The sequence below is a fragment of the Rhopilema esculentum genome, chromosome 1 (assembly GCF_057945365.1).
Source record: "Rhopilema esculentum isolate cy_ngs chromosome 1, ASM5794536v1, whole genome shotgun sequence".
Taxonomy (NCBI): Eukaryota; Metazoa; Cnidaria; class Scyphozoa; order Rhizostomeae; family Rhizostomatidae; genus Rhopilema; species Rhopilema esculentum.
Window position 1 is genome coordinate 1,818,058 of NC_142815.1, and position 16,860 is coordinate 1,834,917.

The following is a 16,860-nucleotide window of genomic DNA, read 5'->3' on the forward strand; positions in this document are numbered from 1 at the left end:
TCCGTAGCGGAGCGCTGTAGTGTAATCGCACGAATCCGATATGCTCCACTTCGAAACAAAGGATTTTCTTATTGTTTTCTGCATGAAACAATTCGATCGTTGGTGAACAATGGCGATTTCTGAGATTTTGTTGCTGTTGGATAATGCCAGACTGAAATCGTCCCAACACTTTCGTATTTGGATTTCATCTTTTCCCGAATTTTAATGAAGTGGCCCTTGGTCGAAAAACACATCAGATAGCAACACAATCTCGCTGTCCGTCCTACGAAACCCATCATTTATCTCTCAGTCCCATGGTTGTTTTCTTCATTTTATGCATAGCTATTGAAAACGAATTCGCAACAGCACGTGGATTCGAAAATATCATCAAAACATTTAATCTGATGGATTTTGTGTACCAGAAATGCAAAGAAATACAGGCTTGTGAGCGAGCGGAGAATCGTAGTATAACTGCTACCCTAAATATCACTCCGGAGTAAAAGTTACTCCGCTCTGCTCTGCTCCGATAGCAATCCGGTATAGTGCAACTCTGGCCTGTAATTCCAGGCGTAGGAATCACAAAGAGTGGTCACATCTAAAAGAAGGACTAGGACATTGCTCGATAGGACGACTGCTCTTCGGTGTCCTAAAACTATCTTTGGATGCTAGGTGACAATACAATACAATACAATACAATACAATACAATACAATACAATACGATACGATACGATACGATACGATCAATACAATACAATACAATACAATACAAGACAATACAATACAATACAATACAATACAATACAATACAATACAATACAATACAATACAATGCGATACAATACAATACAATACAATACAATGCGATGCGATACGATACGATACAATACAATACAATACAATACAATACAATACAATACAATGCGATACAATACGATACGATACGATACGATACGATACGATCAATACAATACAATACAATACAATACAATACAATACAATACAATACAATACAATACAATACAATGCGATACGATACGATACGATACGATACAATACAATACAATACAATACAATACAATGCGATACGATACGATACAATACAATACAATACAATACAATACAATACAATACAATACAATACAATACAATACAATACAATACAATACAATACAATACAATACCCTCGAATGTTAGGTAGCGAACACAAAAAAGATTGTGGATTGAGCTGCCAATGTTTAGGAGCAAATAAGGTTTACTTTTAACAAATGCAAATGATTTAAATCACATAATTCATTTTAGTTTCTGAATCTACAGGCACTAATTACCCCCATCGTGTGATGTGCTAAAAGATTCATTTCTGACGTGCGTCATAACCATCGTAATTACGTCTATCGCACCCAGCAGAAAGAATTAATATTGTACTAATCCCATACATTAAGGCAGCTTTAGATGAAATATGATTCGTAAACAAAACAAAACCCAAAGCACATCCTTGTGAAGCATTCCGTACAAAACCATTAACACCTGCGGCTTTCAACTGATTTTCAATTAACTTTTTCAAACTAAAAGGCTCCTGTAGAACTTTGATTTATTGACTTATGCAATGGCAGCTGGCTTCAAGTTTGTGTTTATAGATGAAATTTCTGTCGCGAAAAGTACTAGCTCCATAGATGATCCTTGTGTCAAGCAAGACGTCTGACATTTCATTCAACTATTGCCCATTGTCTGAGTCCAACAAAGGGTTGATTGAGTTAAAACATAAGCACGCTTTTGTACTCGTAATTGTAAAAATTCTTCGATAATAATTCCCTTTATTCGTCTACCTCGCTGTTCTTTAAACAAACGAATAAAAAGTCAAATTATTTTTTCTTTTATTTACTTTTAAAAGGCCTAATTTTATAATGCTTTGTGATACAGTTGACGAAACATATGTTTTGTGTTTAAGCCGTTTAGGCTGCAGGTCCGGCTTTTTCACCTGTCATTTGTAACCCAGAAAAAGTCTATGCAAACTCTCTTTAGATGAACTCAGTGTAATCAAATTACAGACGTGCAAAGTAAGAGGTTACGTTATCATATAATCTAGAGCGGATTCTTGAAAAAGGAGGACTAACGGTTGATTACTGTCAAATGCAATTTCGTTTAACATATCATCAACATAGAGTGGTGGTGTAGAAGAAAATGGACACGCCCAGGCCGAGAGGACGGTTTGTTAAAGATGAAACACAATCCATGAGGAGCCCTAGGCTGACACGCACGAGTCATATAACTGTAAGTCAACAAAATGGGCCTAGCATGCGATATTCAAAGATTGCGAAACCAATGACTGTTGTCGACAGGAATCTTGTTAATTTGAAACAGCGGACGGAGAGTGAACACGTGAATGCAGAGAGTACGACAGTCGAAGCTGAGCAGAAATCAAGCTTAGGTAACGTCTGTTTGGAATATGTTGATGGTGATGTTCCCCAATCCAAGATTGAGAAACCAAAGCTGAAAACATTTGCACAGCAAAATACACCAAGTGCGAACAGAAAAAGTGGACGAAATGCTACGGGCGTCAAGGCAGCAAATCTGGAAGAAACTCATGACAAAATGTCAGTCGAATCGAGTAAAATTGTTTCAGAATGTAAATCTTCAAGGGAAGACCCTAATTTGAGACAAGGAGAGTTAAAAACAAAGGAAATTCCAGAGCCTGTAACTTCCAGAATGAAATGCAACCAATTTGGCTTTCAAAAGGAAAGAGTAGCGAAGACGTTTCTAGAGAAGAAAGCAACACAAAATCAAGCCAAAACTTGTGAGGATGAATTAAGAATGAACGAATGTTTTGAAGCAGAAGATGTAAACAGATCAAAGAAGCCATTACAAAGTGATCCGCCCAGCGGTTTCTTACCAGTGAAGCCAATACAAAGCAGTTTAACTAACAGCAGCTTGTCCGTTTCTAAGACGATGAAACCTGCTGAAATGTCACGGGAATTAAAGAAACCATTGCAATTTGATTTAAAGAAACCAGTGCAATGTGAATTTGAGAAACCAAAGCAATGCGAAGTTGTGGGATTTAAGCAAAAGGATGAAGACATTTTTGAAACGAAAACAATGTCTTTAACTAGAAAGCGCGAAAGTCCTAAGATTATTGCGAATGTCAAAGAATTGAAGGATAACAGTGAAAAAGCAGATATTACTAAAAGCGATGAATCGGTTAAAAGGTCGTTGAGTTTTGGTTCCCCTTTCAATCTCGTAAATCAAAAAGGGAGAGTCGAACAGCATAGGAAGAGCGAAACAGAAAGAGATGATGCTTTTTGTGAAAAGGAAAAAGTGTTTTCTTTGGGATATGTTGGACAGAAAAAACCTGTGAAGCAAGGAGAAAAAGAGGATAGTTTGGAAAATGTGAAATCTACGAAAGCAAAAAGATTCGAAGCTTTTAAGTATGATGAGCGACAGGAAATCAAGCCTAGAGGGAATGCTACTGTAAACAAGGGACATGTTAGTAAATCTTTAGACGGGGGACAGGAAAGGGCAAAGCATAAGATTATTGGTTCAAAAGAGCCTGTAATTACCAAGAGGGTTGCAATCGGCGGAGATACAGTTGACTGTAATGTCCAGAAGAAACAATCGAGAGAAAGAAAGCAACAAGAACATAAATACCAAGAAAACAAACCGGAAGACGGCAGTAGCGAATTCTTCGAACAGACTGATCAAACAGGAAGTAAGGGAAACCAGGGAAATGGATCGATTAATGTACTAAAAGAAACTTTCCAGTCAAAAGACCCGAATATGGAGAAAATATCTGGAGTTGGTAGAAAAGATTTTGAAAAAAAAGAGGGAAATGATGTGAATCTGCCGAAACCGATTTCCTCCAATATCGCGCGGAAACAGATCGCAACCGGGAAATACGAAGGTCCTATTGTTCCTAGAAGTAAGTCACAGCTTTACGGAAGTGAAAAGAAACAGAACTTGGTAAATGATGAAGTTGAAATTAAAAGTAAATTGAAATTGATATCAAGTGACGTAAATAGTAGTGCCTCCGCAGTGTTGCAAACTTTTACTGAAAACAGTGTATCCGTGGCTGACTCTTGCGCTAAGGGAATAAACAGCAAGTTTGCTGAAGGCGGAGAAGACCGCGCGGTAATAAGAAACATATCTTCTTTTAACGAGATCAAGTTGTTTGAAGGCAAAAAAGATCGCGCGGTAAAACCCCCATGTAATGAGAATAAGTCGTTTACCCAAACTTACAAAGCTTCGTCTGTCGATAAAGAATTCATTGTCAAGGTTAACACTGCTTCAAAGGAGATTCGCGCGAGTAATTCTTCTCTTCTGACCTTTTCAAACAACGATCATGGAATGTCATACAGGTCAGGTAGCCTTGATCGATTGAAGCTCAAAGACAGAAAGAGATCGAGGGATGAAAACCAAGATAATCAGCTGCTCCACAAAAATGGCATCCGGCTTTCTAAAAGTTTCAGCGATCCCAAAATATCGAATGAAAATACCGAAAATACTTCATTGTCAAAAACACAGTCTGACATTACTGTCGAAAATACAAATGAGGCTGGCGACACGAGGCTGAGACAAAATGGTTTAAGAGATTTCTCTCATCAATTTCAAAGGAAAAGAAAAGATTCGTCTCTATTAAATCAAGCAACAAGCTACTCTAAGTTACCAGCTTTCTGTAAGGACCCTCCTGTAGGAAAAAACGATCTGCCAAAACAAGGAAAAATTGTAGAGAATGTGACAGAAGCTGGTTGGGAGATAAGTATGCGAAAAAATCAAAATAAAAAGCCGGTTGCCAACAAAGAAAGTTCACCAGATTGTGGCCTATTGAAACAAAAAATCGCTATATCTGGTGTTACAAGCCAGCTTGAAGATATGAATAACAGTGAACTCAAGCAAACCTCAGTTATTTTTGACAGTAAGCCCAACCCGTGGAGCGACCCAGTTCCACAGCGAAATCCGTTTTTCTCACCAATCGAGCCAAGTTTTGCTTCAGCTTCACATTCCAATGACGTCACATGCAATACATCTACAAGTACTGGAGGTATAACAGTCGAAAATAGCCTTGCATTCTCTCTTGGCAGTGAAGTTACAGTTGATATGGGGAACAAACTAGGAACGCGTTCGCGACCCGCAGTGCCCCCCAGGACTGCTAGTATACAGAACAGTTATTATCAATCGGGAGGACAAATTCTGTCCCCTATCATCGAAGATTTTGGACCTGAGAAATCATTGCTTAATAGGCAAGGTGCTTCGCAAGATAAGGCTAAATATACTAACGGTGGTTGCAATATGGCAGATGCTAACGAGAATGTAGAAGAAAAAGAATCAGGCAGTGGGGGCAAGAAGTCAAAAAAAAGCAAACGAGGGAATTTCATTGCTTCTTTGGTGAAGTTACTTCAAGAAGGGCGAGATAGCGCGGATGACAAGGATGTGCAAAATGGGCCTAAGCATAGCGCAGATATGACGTATCTCGATAACCTGGATGAGAGAAGGGAGTTGCAAATCACAGGTCCATTAATCAATGAAGGGTACCTCCCGGAGGGATATGGCAATTTGAGTGTCGGTCAGAAGTGTTGTGGAGATAAGGACGGCACTACTATTGTAGGTTCTAGTTTATTAGGGATGCAGGGAGCTTGTGTCGATAAGGTTCAGAAATCGAGCCACAATCATGGGCAAACAGAAGATTTTATTATGATACCAGGTCAGAAAGAAAAGCATGAAAACAACGATAGAACGCGACTTAGCAGCTTTTCAACTGGCAACAAGCAGAAGAAAATTAAATCTGAAAATGATGCGCAGGAGCAATCTATGAGCTTGGGAGGAGCAGCTGTTTCCAAGGTGATTTTTTGTGCGTTTTACTTTTTTCACAATGTTTTAAAGTTAAATCTGAAAATGATGCGGAGGAGCAATCTATGAGCTTGGAAGGAGCAACTGTTTCCAAGGTGGTTTTTTGTGCGTTTTACTTTTTTTACAATGTTACAAGGCCAAACAAAATCGTTTTGAACAGCTGGGGGTGTTAGGATGGGGATAAATAAGTAAATATTTGCCAAAACAATTGCAAAATCATGTATTTTACAGCAGCCTAGTTTGCTATTATGTTTCTTAAAATCTGAGGGTTCTTTGTAACTCTCATCCTGTTAGCCCTAAAGAGAGTCAATACTTTAGCTGTCATATAAATTAGTTGCAACCAGCAATTGCAAAACGATGACATAATTCGGTGACAGCTTAGGTGAAACGATGACGATTGGACCTAAAATTAAAGAACACACGTTTTTACCAGATGACGCACACATCCCTAAACGAGCTTAGACATTAGTCAACAGTAAGGAACTACTATTCAAGGCTGAACTACTTTACAATGTGATTTGAAAAGCTTTTCATCTCAAAAACGAGCGATTTTTGGTACTTTTTATGACTATTAATCATGCTTATTTATGACTATCAGGTCGAGCAGTATGGAAACTTAACAATTCGGTCTCACTCACCTTGTTGGCAAATGAGGCCTGGACACCACTCTAGAGCGCAATTGCACTGCTAACTTCATAATAATTTAAAAAACAATTTAAGAAAAGTCCAGCCTCAGATTTTCTTAAAATTCAATAAACTGGTTTTTATAAAAACGAGAAATAACAACAAAAATGACAGTTCTTTCCTTCTTTTTCTCAAGCCCTAGGAAATATTCTTTTTAATATCTATCAAACATTCATTAGAAATAACCTGACTTTTTGAGTAAGAATGCATCTTCAAATAAATCTATGTAAATTTAGGCATTCTAGGCTGTTTCAAGCAAAAAAGAGCAGTTTGTTGAAGTCGATGGCAATTCTTTTTGGAGGGCAGTCTCTTATAAGTCATTTTTGTATCTTCTAAAACAGACTAGAAAAACAAACTTGTAAACATAGGTTAGAGATCTTGGTGGGAAAATTTTTCATTTTCATTATCTTTGATCGATGATTCTAATTGAAAAATCGTCTGGAAATTGATTTAGTGCGATTTAATTGAACCGTCTATATTGCCATTGAGGAAAAAGTTGTTTTGACTGTCATTACACCAAAACGATGACAAACTTTTGTCGGTTTTTTAGGAAACGGAACAAAGCCAAGCAATGATATTAAACCGAAGCGTCTCAGATGAAAGAGCGGCGGAAGTTGAAGAAAACCTAAAAAAACTTTACGAATTAAATGCACTCAAAGACTCAATTCAACTTTCCCAACGTGTCTCTGCCAAATCGAAACGTAAATTGGCCAAGCGAAAATCAAAGAAAAGTGGGATAAGTTGGTGGGAAAACGGCCTGAGTGAAGTTTTTTACTCTGCTAATGAAGACCCAAGTTCTGACAAGGTTTTCGAAAAAGAAACAGAAACCCATTCTGAGAAGCCAAGCCGACCTGAGACCACATGTAAACAAAAGTACAACCATGGCTTTGATTTACCGGAAGTCGATTTGATAAATGGAAACCATTGCAATGCTTTGACATTACAAGGGCCTCGTTCCGGTTCAATTGCAGACGATAACATTAGCGAACGGTCGAGCTTTGGCGAAATGAGCAGCCAAATTGAAAGCTCGAGTTTAGCTTATTATAAATCAGTTGTTAAGCAAAAGAAATCTGAAAATCCAGGAGATGAGGCACAGGTTTTGAACCAATCGCTGAGTGAAACAAATGGTTTATTGACTTCTTCAGAAAGCTGCGATATTCGTGTGATGGAATTCGATGTTAAACAAAGCGGGGCTACAAACCCGGTTAAAATTAAACCTTCAGCCAAAATTAAGCCTTATACAGTTGTAGATTTGTCAACCATGTCTGCGTTAACACCTGAAGAAGTCGACGACTGCCTCAAAGAGGTCAGCACAGCTGAGAAGATTGAGTGGGAAAAGCAAGAATTAGCCGGGCAGGATGATAAAGCAGAGGCACCGGAGAGTCTTGAACTGCCGCCAAAATCGAATAGAAATCGTTGTAACACGATGGCTGCGGTAACGAGGGCTGTACAAGAGGATCTGGAAGATAAGCCTTATAAAACCGAAACTCTGCCGCTTCTTCCAACATTGAAAATAGTCGGTATGGACTTTCCATGCCTCGGTCAATCCTCAAAGAAACAGGAGTTGAGTAGCTTTCGTGGACGATCAAAAACTGCCCCGACTGGGAAGATAGATACTCAACAAGCTGCAGAAGGTGAGTCAAGAATTATTTTAAATTTCACTCGTGTCATTTAATGTTGCTTATTCTGTATCTGCTGAGTGCGGGAGAAATTCGGACATCGGAACCAGGGGTGCACCAGAGCCACGTGCCCCCAACATGGGGCAGAATGTCCTTTCTAAGAAAGTAAGAAGCAAGCTTTCTGAAATGATAGTATCAGATACCCTCTATTCTATGATATGGTGCCCCTTCGAATCTGTGCCCCTCGAACTTTTTAGTGTGCCCTACGTCCCTGGTGGAAGTAAAATATGTTCTGCCCCCGACGCATCTTTTGAAATTGGGGAAAATCAAAATAGAAAACTATCTTTTAACGTGTATGTACCTAACATCCTTTATTTTTTCGAAAATCTGGGACTTTCCCTTACACCGATACTCAAGTCATTTTCCTTCCAAACTGAAAGCTGCATTTGAAACCGAAACACCATTTTTGAAAGTTTTTATCTAATTTTTTTTTACAAATATAAACGGTTGCAAGAATTTCTATCTTGTCAAAGAATGGTCTTGAAAAGGCAATTCACAATTTTCGCTTCCAGAAGGATATCATTTTTTCTTAATTTATTTGTGGCTTATTTGTGACGTTGAAGAAAACATAGATTAAGGGAACTTAAAATTTGTTAATCTTATAATTTAAAGCACTGGTTTTATATAATATATTTTAAAGGAGGAGTTGTGAAAATTTTTTTAATTATATAATTCAAAAGAATTCAGTATGCAAGAAAGAATCCACTAGACACATTAAGCTCTTTTCTTATATATTTGGAACAGAATCATTAAGCAATCACGGAAGTAGGGTAGGGATCTTAGTGGATTTGTCCCATGCGCAAATTTACAACACAATTTGTTTTGATTTAAGCATTTTTGGCCCCCAGAGTTTCTGATCTCCCCAAAATTTTTCATTGAAAAAATTATGAGGACCTCATAATACACTACACTACCAACAGAAATTTTTAAAGATAAAACCCTGTGGGCTGTGTTCACAATTTAAAGTTATTCTCAATGAAGTATTTTGAATAGGAACCAAATTTATACAGGGAAAAAGTATATCTGTAAATCTTATAACAAAAAATATCTTTAATTCACTCAAATAACAAGTGCAAAACATGGGCATGTTATTTGGACCAATTAGGTGAAATTGGAAAATTTCCCATGGTACACCAGACAATCATGGCAAAACAGTGTGCCCCATCACAGTGGTTGAAAAACACTGGTCTAAATTAACTAGCTGTTTTCTAATCCCAAAATGTTATATGATCTCCATTTTCTAACCCTAGAGCCAGCATTCCCATCCTCTTGATCCCCCAGATAAAGAAAGTGAAAACTATCAAAATGAATGGTCATTTGTGTTGAATAATCATAGGAGAAAGGTCTTCAAGCACAATTGACAAGCATCAGCAAAACTTGCAGCTCACCCAACTTTCTAAGCAATTGCTAAGCTCAGATTTGTACTATTTGTATTTGTTGCTACCTAGCATCCAAAGGTAGTTTTTAGGACACTGAGAAGCTTATGCTTATCGAGCAGTGTCCTGGTCCTTCCTCTCGATGTGACCACACCTCGTGATTCCTACGCCTGGAATTACAGAGAGCTGGCGACTCTACTCACTCTGGGTGAGAGTCTGGTCATACCAGGGACTCGAACCATGGACCCTTGGGTCAGTAGTGTGCCTCTAACAACTGAGCCATCAGATTTGTTCTTTCCCAACAGAGACACAAGTGCAAAACTTGCTTCCCTTTGCAGAATTTACAAATGCCAAAATGGAGCCTGAAATGGTATAAATTTTTCCTGTTGAGTAGGGTTCAAGGACAGTGAAGTATCTTTCAGATTAAAGGGGCTAAAACGTTTTGGTGGGGGGCTAAACATGCTAAAAACTAAGAGCAGGACATTTTTGGTATGATTTTAAGTACATTTTTTAAATTATTTGTGGACTAAAGCCCTTGCAGCCCAGTTCCTGGGTAGGCTGCAGTCCTTGAAGCCCATATCCCCCCTACCATTATGGAGAGAATGATCTAACTGTCAGATTGGAGCCTGAAATGCAATTAATTTTTCCTATTCAGGGGGAGGCTGCAGTCCTCCAAGCCTATATTTCCCCCTACACCTATGGAGAGAATTATATCACTGCCAGAATGGAACCTGAAATGCAAATAATATTTCCTGTTTAGGGGGGGGGGGGTGCTGCAGTCCTCCGAGCCCCTTTGTCCTGCCTACACATGAAGAGGAGGATAGAACTGCCAGAATGGAGCTTGAAAGGTGATAAATTTTGCCTGTTTTTGGGCTCAAGCCCCAACCTTCGTGTCCTATGTTTGCATCCATTTGAGTTATTGCTTATCATATTCTGTCATCTGTCTTTTTTCCCCTTCTTTCTCTATAACTTTGATATTCCCCTTTTACAAGGAACCATATAAGGTGCATGGGTCATCTAGTTTTGTTTATGAAATAGCAGCAACGATGACATCACCCAGGAAATGAAAGTTTTTGTCCTTTGTTTGGAATTTTGTGAGGGAGTTTAACTACAAGGTCATGCATGTTGTCAGTGAGTCATGATACATTGTTAAGAAGCAACCCAGTCTCTCGAATAATCCTTTCTTTGATGTTTCAAAGGAACAGAAATTGGGTGGAGAATATCTGTATTCATGGACTTTGTTAATACCTGGGTCATTTGAATTATTTTGGCATTTGCTCAGCTCTGAAAATCCTCTTACAGCGCTGGGTATAGTAGATTTCAGTCGGCTTTCAACAATGTCCTGTGGTAGAGCTGAAGCACAGCTTATCTAAAAGGTGAGACAAGTTAACATTGTCAAAGGTATTTTTAAAGGGTCAATATTTTGTTTAATAAGCAGAAAGCTATGAATTGTGTTGTATCAAATATCACTATGAAGGTGCAAATGTTATCAGATATATATATATATATATATATATAGAAATTTGTCTTTTGATACTTCCGTAGCACAGTGCTCAATACGTTAGCACGTAGAGCGTGATATATCATAGAGTTGAAGAAAGTAAAACTACATGGTTTATCTCTACAAGCCTGTTTCGTGACTAACTCACTCTTCAGGAGATGAGTCTCCTGAAGGCCCACAAAGGGCGAAACAGTACTGTCTGCAGATTGAGTATATATATATATATATATATATATATATATATATATATATATATATATATAATTAAGAGGTGTAAGTATTGGGTAAAGCTCAGTACTGTTTTTAGGTGACTATAGTTCCAAAGGAGGATAGAGAATCATGATTTTCACACTTCAAAGCAAGTTCTTTGAATTATAAAATCAACCTGCATAAACATATTTGGTTGAGTTGATGTTGGAGGTAGGGACTGAGTGTAAACCCCTCCAAATGCTTAATGGACTGTGCACCTGAAACTTAAAATCCCTTTCTGATCAGTGGGGATTTAAGGGGGGGGGGGGGTAGTTGCCCCTCCCTCACCAAGTTGAAGCAAGTCTGGCACCCCCTTTTTTTGGAAATGATGTGCCCCTTTTGAAGAATGAGAATCAGTTGAAAGTGTTTCTGTCATTTATACATTAATTTACTACAAGGATTGTCTCAAAGGATACAACAATTACTGTGAAAATTTTCTTAAAAGGTGAATAGATCGCCCTCTGTCAGTAGTTAAAGTCACTAATTGTTAAAATTTTTCAGCGCCCCCACTACAAACTGCCCCTCCTTCAAATTGGCTCTGGATCTGCCCCTACTTCTGATTGAAGGCAACTTTAATAAAGGCTTCTAGAGTCAAGAGGTGTTTGTCCTTCCTTCATACAAGATTCTCCGCCCTGACACCTTCCCTAGAAAAACTTTGAAAATAGGGCGTGGCTCGGATGTTGCATCTAAGTTTCTTTTGTTTTCATTTGCCATTCCCGCGCGGTCATTAGCCGTTCGACCGCCGCGTTTTCTAGGAACTTGCAGCACTTCCTTTCAGAAAGCCGATCGAAACTTAAAATTTTATTTTAACCTTCGTCGATAACTCCATCAGAAGGCCATGAACGTGCCAGCCCTCTAAAACGTTTTAATGACCTTGTAAATTTGCAAATGGATTTAGGAACAAAGACACTTACAACAATTTCCACAAAGATCAAACAGAAACTAATTGATCTGAGAAAACAATGGCCTTTTCTAAGGAGAAGGTCAAAAAATTATCTGATCATTGGAAAATCGCGTCAATGTTCCATGCAAATCAAAATTTGTTTTTCGCAAATCTTTCTGACTCATGATGGCGTGGCTTTGGCAGCTGAAGAAGTGGACATCTTGTTCCTTTCAAATCAAATATTGATCTTTCGCGTGACTCGACCGCAACAAATCTTCACAACAACGGTCGTTCTTTCCTGCCCATGTGGCTTCGCTGCGAGAGCAACAAGACTCTCCCGATATCCTTTGTGACGTCATAAACGTCTTGATCGATTGTTTTGAAAACAATTTGAGATGGAAACGAAAGCCAGATGAGATGTCGTTCAAATTGATAGGAAGACAATAATGCTTGTTATAGTAGCGTGCTGGAAACACGGAAATGTGAAACACTGTTTTCCTTGGTCAATTTTTGTCGTAAACAAGACGCTCGTTGTTAGAAATATAAAAAATTGCACGAAGACATTTTATCCACAATTTAAGCTCTGTCCAAGTTGCTTTGGGTATATGAACCTCAAAAATCGGGAGGGGACCAATTCTTCTCTCCCTCTTCCCCTTTAAATTTTTTCGCCCCTCCCAAAATCTAAATCTTGGACAGGGTTGTTGAGACAAGCCCCAGAATTCGTTCTTGGCAGTGGCAGATTTATAGAGGGCAACTAGGGGCATTTGCCTCTCCCTCACCGAGTTGAAGTAAGTCTGGCGCCCCCTTTTGGAAATTATACGCTCCTTTTTAAGACTTATAGGTTAATTTGCTTCAAGGAGTATCTCAAAGTAAACAACAATTATTGTGTAAATTTTTTTGCAAAGTGAATAAAGAGCCTTCTGTCGGTAGTCAGGGTCTGAAATTGTTGTATACAGCGTACAATCGTCAACATTTTTCAGCGCCCACACTACCAACTGTCCCTTCTTCAAATTTGCTCTGGATCCGCCCCTGGTTCTTGGTAGCATGCATGTATTATCCAATATTTATCCCCCCCCCCCCCCATATTCAAAGTTGGAGCGTATGTTTTTAAGTAGCAACTATATCAACATTGAACTGGAGGAAGGGGGTTGCCAAATCTCAACACCGTCGGTCCGGGATCATGGGCCTTGTACCGAGGGTAGGCTAAGATACACCCTCGTGCATTCAAAAGGTAAAAGGGTATAAAGAGTGTGTGTGTTATACCTAAATATGTGCTTTATATTTGCAAGTTCTTTTAATATCTACGTAAACCAACTGCATTATTAATTGGAACGAAATTCATATTGTGAGAGGTGCTTTTAATTACATCGTTTAGATGGTCCACGGTTAGCAAAGAAAACACACTCTTAACATTTTCATATATTGCTTGATAACTCCACGAGGTTACAAAGATAACTGAACTACGATATATAGAACTGAAGTCTATATAGCGTCTACAATAGGTCATTACACGTGATTACAATAGGTCATGTGACCTGGGGAGCCTCCTACTACAATATAGAGGGGGGGGGATGTTGGCCTAAAAGAATAATTCTTTTTTCGAATAATTTAAAGCGACTGTTCACATAATACTGTTCTTTTTTCAACATTTAATTTTTGTAAATCGACATAGTTTTAAATCTTTCTTAGAGTCTTAATAAATGTCAGTTTAACATGTCATTTTAAGAGGATAGTTGAATAGCTGACAAAGTCCTCTCTGTTTTGTTAACGAGAGAGTAAATTTTCAATTCACATTTATTCTTTCTCTGTGGATTTGCGTGTTCTTTGGGTGTTCCTATTAACTCGCCGTGCACTCTGTCCAGTTTTGTGTACGTACTTCGTGTACCCTTACGGTTACCAATGTCCGTTGTACTTGACTGAGTAGCTAGTTTTTCGTTCTACATCGTAGAACCTGCTGCTGTCCCGGCACATTACAGGCTTCCAATATCTTTAATTTGCGGTTTCCATCTTTCATTATTATCATCATGATATTATCGTTATTGCTTCTTATTGCATTCCGGAAAGGAAATATTACATCAGATTGAATAAGGTACAAGACTTTGAAAATATTAAACTTCAACACATTACTTTATTCGTAATATAATCAACTAAAATTGGATTGCATGAATATGGCGCTTGTCTTGTTTGCACAAGAACTCATAAAGTTAAAAATTCAAAATGGCGATGAACTTCGAGTCTGGCCCTTATTAATTAATCTCAATTTTCAACTATTTCTAGCCTCAATATTCCTATAAGATCTTTTTTTATAAAAGGGTGCAAATTTTTATACTTAAAGCAATTAAAAGTTGGCAAGGAATATGCTTTTATTAAATTTGCCGAAGTTCATATAGAAGTCCAGTTTTCTCTGCTGTGACATCGCCAAATAATCTAAGGGCCCTCGTTATTGATGGGGGAGGGTGGGCTGAAGGGGGTTGATGGGTGGAGGGGTAGAGTAAGGTGGGTCTGCTCGATAAAATCTGCCTCACATCAAATTTGGGTCATGTCCAAGCGGTCCAACGAAGTGACACCGTTGAGGTTCATTTCCAAGAGGAGGGGGGAGATAGAAAAATTTGCTGTCATTTCTTTATCAGTGCGCAAGCATTTATCACACTCTTGCGAAGGACCACACATTTTCCAAGAACCCCATCAATTTAAGAACAAGAAGGGTTGTTACTCCCTAGACCCTTGCTCTCTGGTCAAGTTCTGCTTCAACATGCCGCTACTTTCCAAAGACGCTTTCCCGCCCATCACTTATTCGCATTGCATTTTGGGATACCTATAATAGCTGCAATCCTTCGGCTTAGCTCTTGCTAATCTAGGCCGATTTTTAAATTTTCTAAAATCCTCTTTGATCACAGTATGATGCAATGAAAGCTCATTATTTTCGTTCGGGCAACCTGTTGGTCATTGAAAACAAGCTGTTGTCAAAAGTTTTGATTTCTAATTTTGAACATAATCCAGTTACGATACCAAACGGTTAGACCTATTGATTTTCACGGCTTTACTTTCCGTAATCTGAAATTTCACATTGTTTTCTTGCCAGTCGGTTACCTCCCTCCATTAGCCAATGTAAGCGAAGTATTCATTCCCATAATCCTTTTCAACTCTGTTTCTATGGTAATCCGGAAACACCTAACTGTCCGCCATTTTCTTTCGTCGCTTTGTTAAGTGCTTGTACACAAAAGCAAGCACTGATGCTTATGTCTGCAACAAAGCATTTATTTCTGTGATTCTTTTCATCTGTCTGTTTATTTTGTTATCCGGAAAGACTGCCTTAGTTTCCCGGCTTGTAATTTGCCATTTTGTTTAGGCCCAGTAGGTACATATCACCGAGCGACCAACTGCCTTCGCAGTGTTATCTCCAAACCGGCCTAAGCTGTATTATCCTCTTTTCAAAAGATATTCCCACAATCCTCTTCATCAATAACCATTGTCCCTATAATCTTTTCTATGTACATGTTACATCTACAGGCCAAGCTGAAACTAAAAATTTGTATTGTAAAAGCCAATGGGATCCAACCGTAGTGCATCGAAGAAATAGATTAGCCTTTTCCACTGGGTCATGTTCTTTTTGTGTAGATATAAAGCTGAATTCGCCATATCAATAATTGGATTTAAGGAAAATGTTTGAAACAGAATGTGACATTGTAAACTGAAGCGCATTACACAACACCCAAGCTGCAAAACCTGCTGGGTCGAAATTATATGAAACCACAACAATTTTACCTAAGAGGTAGGTCGCCATTATGGAAAAACCTCATTCCTCCCTCCTTACCATACAAGTTATTTTAAGCCAATGTTGGATCTATCGAAATTTGGATTCCCTTGAGAGATTTAATTCCACGAAGGACTGTATTTTTGTTGGGGAGGCTAAAATTTCCGAATCTACTGTTATTAGGCAGAAAATGCTGGACTTGAAAGAATACTTGTTTCAAAGAATATCGAGTTAATTTTGGACTGACCAATGGCTATTGCTTGATTTCAATTATCAAGGTGGAAAATTCACTATTTTATCTAGGTATGAAAATTTTATGCACGAGTGTCTTGGTGTCCGGGAAACGGCATTGGGTGTCAAGAACTTTGTTGTGAAAGAAACCTATCAATTTGATCCGAAAGTCTCCTTTCATAACACATTGCTGGAAATTTCAATTTCAATTGGAAATTTCTATTGCAGCTCCTCCTTAAAATGCCCTATTACCCACCTACCTTCTTACTTACTTACCCTTTTACCCCTTTTCCTTCATGTCCCATTACCTTCTTACATCGTTACCTTATTGTCCCGTTTCCATCTTACTCTCTTACCTTCATCCCCCTTCACCCTCTTACCTTCTTTTCTAAGCAAATTATTGCAGTGCCCCGGTGTGGCAGTACCGCTCTTGTCAAGACCAAAAAGTAATCTTTGGTGTAAGGTCCCTTATCAGGGGCGGATCCAGAGCAAATTTGAAGGAGGGGCAGTCGGTAGTGGGGGCGCTGAAAAATTTTCAAAAATTGGTGACGAGAGTACGCTGTATACAACAATTTCAGATCCATTTTCGCATGAAGCAAATTAACCTATCGGTCTCAGAAACTTTTTCACCTGATTCTCATTCTTCAAAAAGGGCGCACAATTTCCAAAAAGGGGCGCCAGACTTACT

At 38.6% G+C, this 16,860-nt stretch overlaps 1 protein-coding gene across 1 annotated transcript in view; it reads left to right on the top strand.

Moving 5' to 3' along the window:
• The first annotated feature begins 1,465 nt into the window (after nt 1–1,465).
• Nucleotides 1,466–16,860, top strand: part of LOC135690187 (uncharacterized) — a 30,197-nt gene continuing 14,802 nt past the window's right edge. Inside the window, exons 1-2 of the mRNA XM_065207663.2 lie at nt 1,466–5,806; nt 7,050–8,133. Of these exons, the coding sequence (XP_065063735.2) occupies nt 2,159–5,806; nt 7,050–8,133 (4,732 nt within the window). The 5' untranslated portion in view covers nt 1,466–2,158. The remainder of the gene's footprint in view (nt 5,807–7,049; nt 8,134–16,860) is intronic.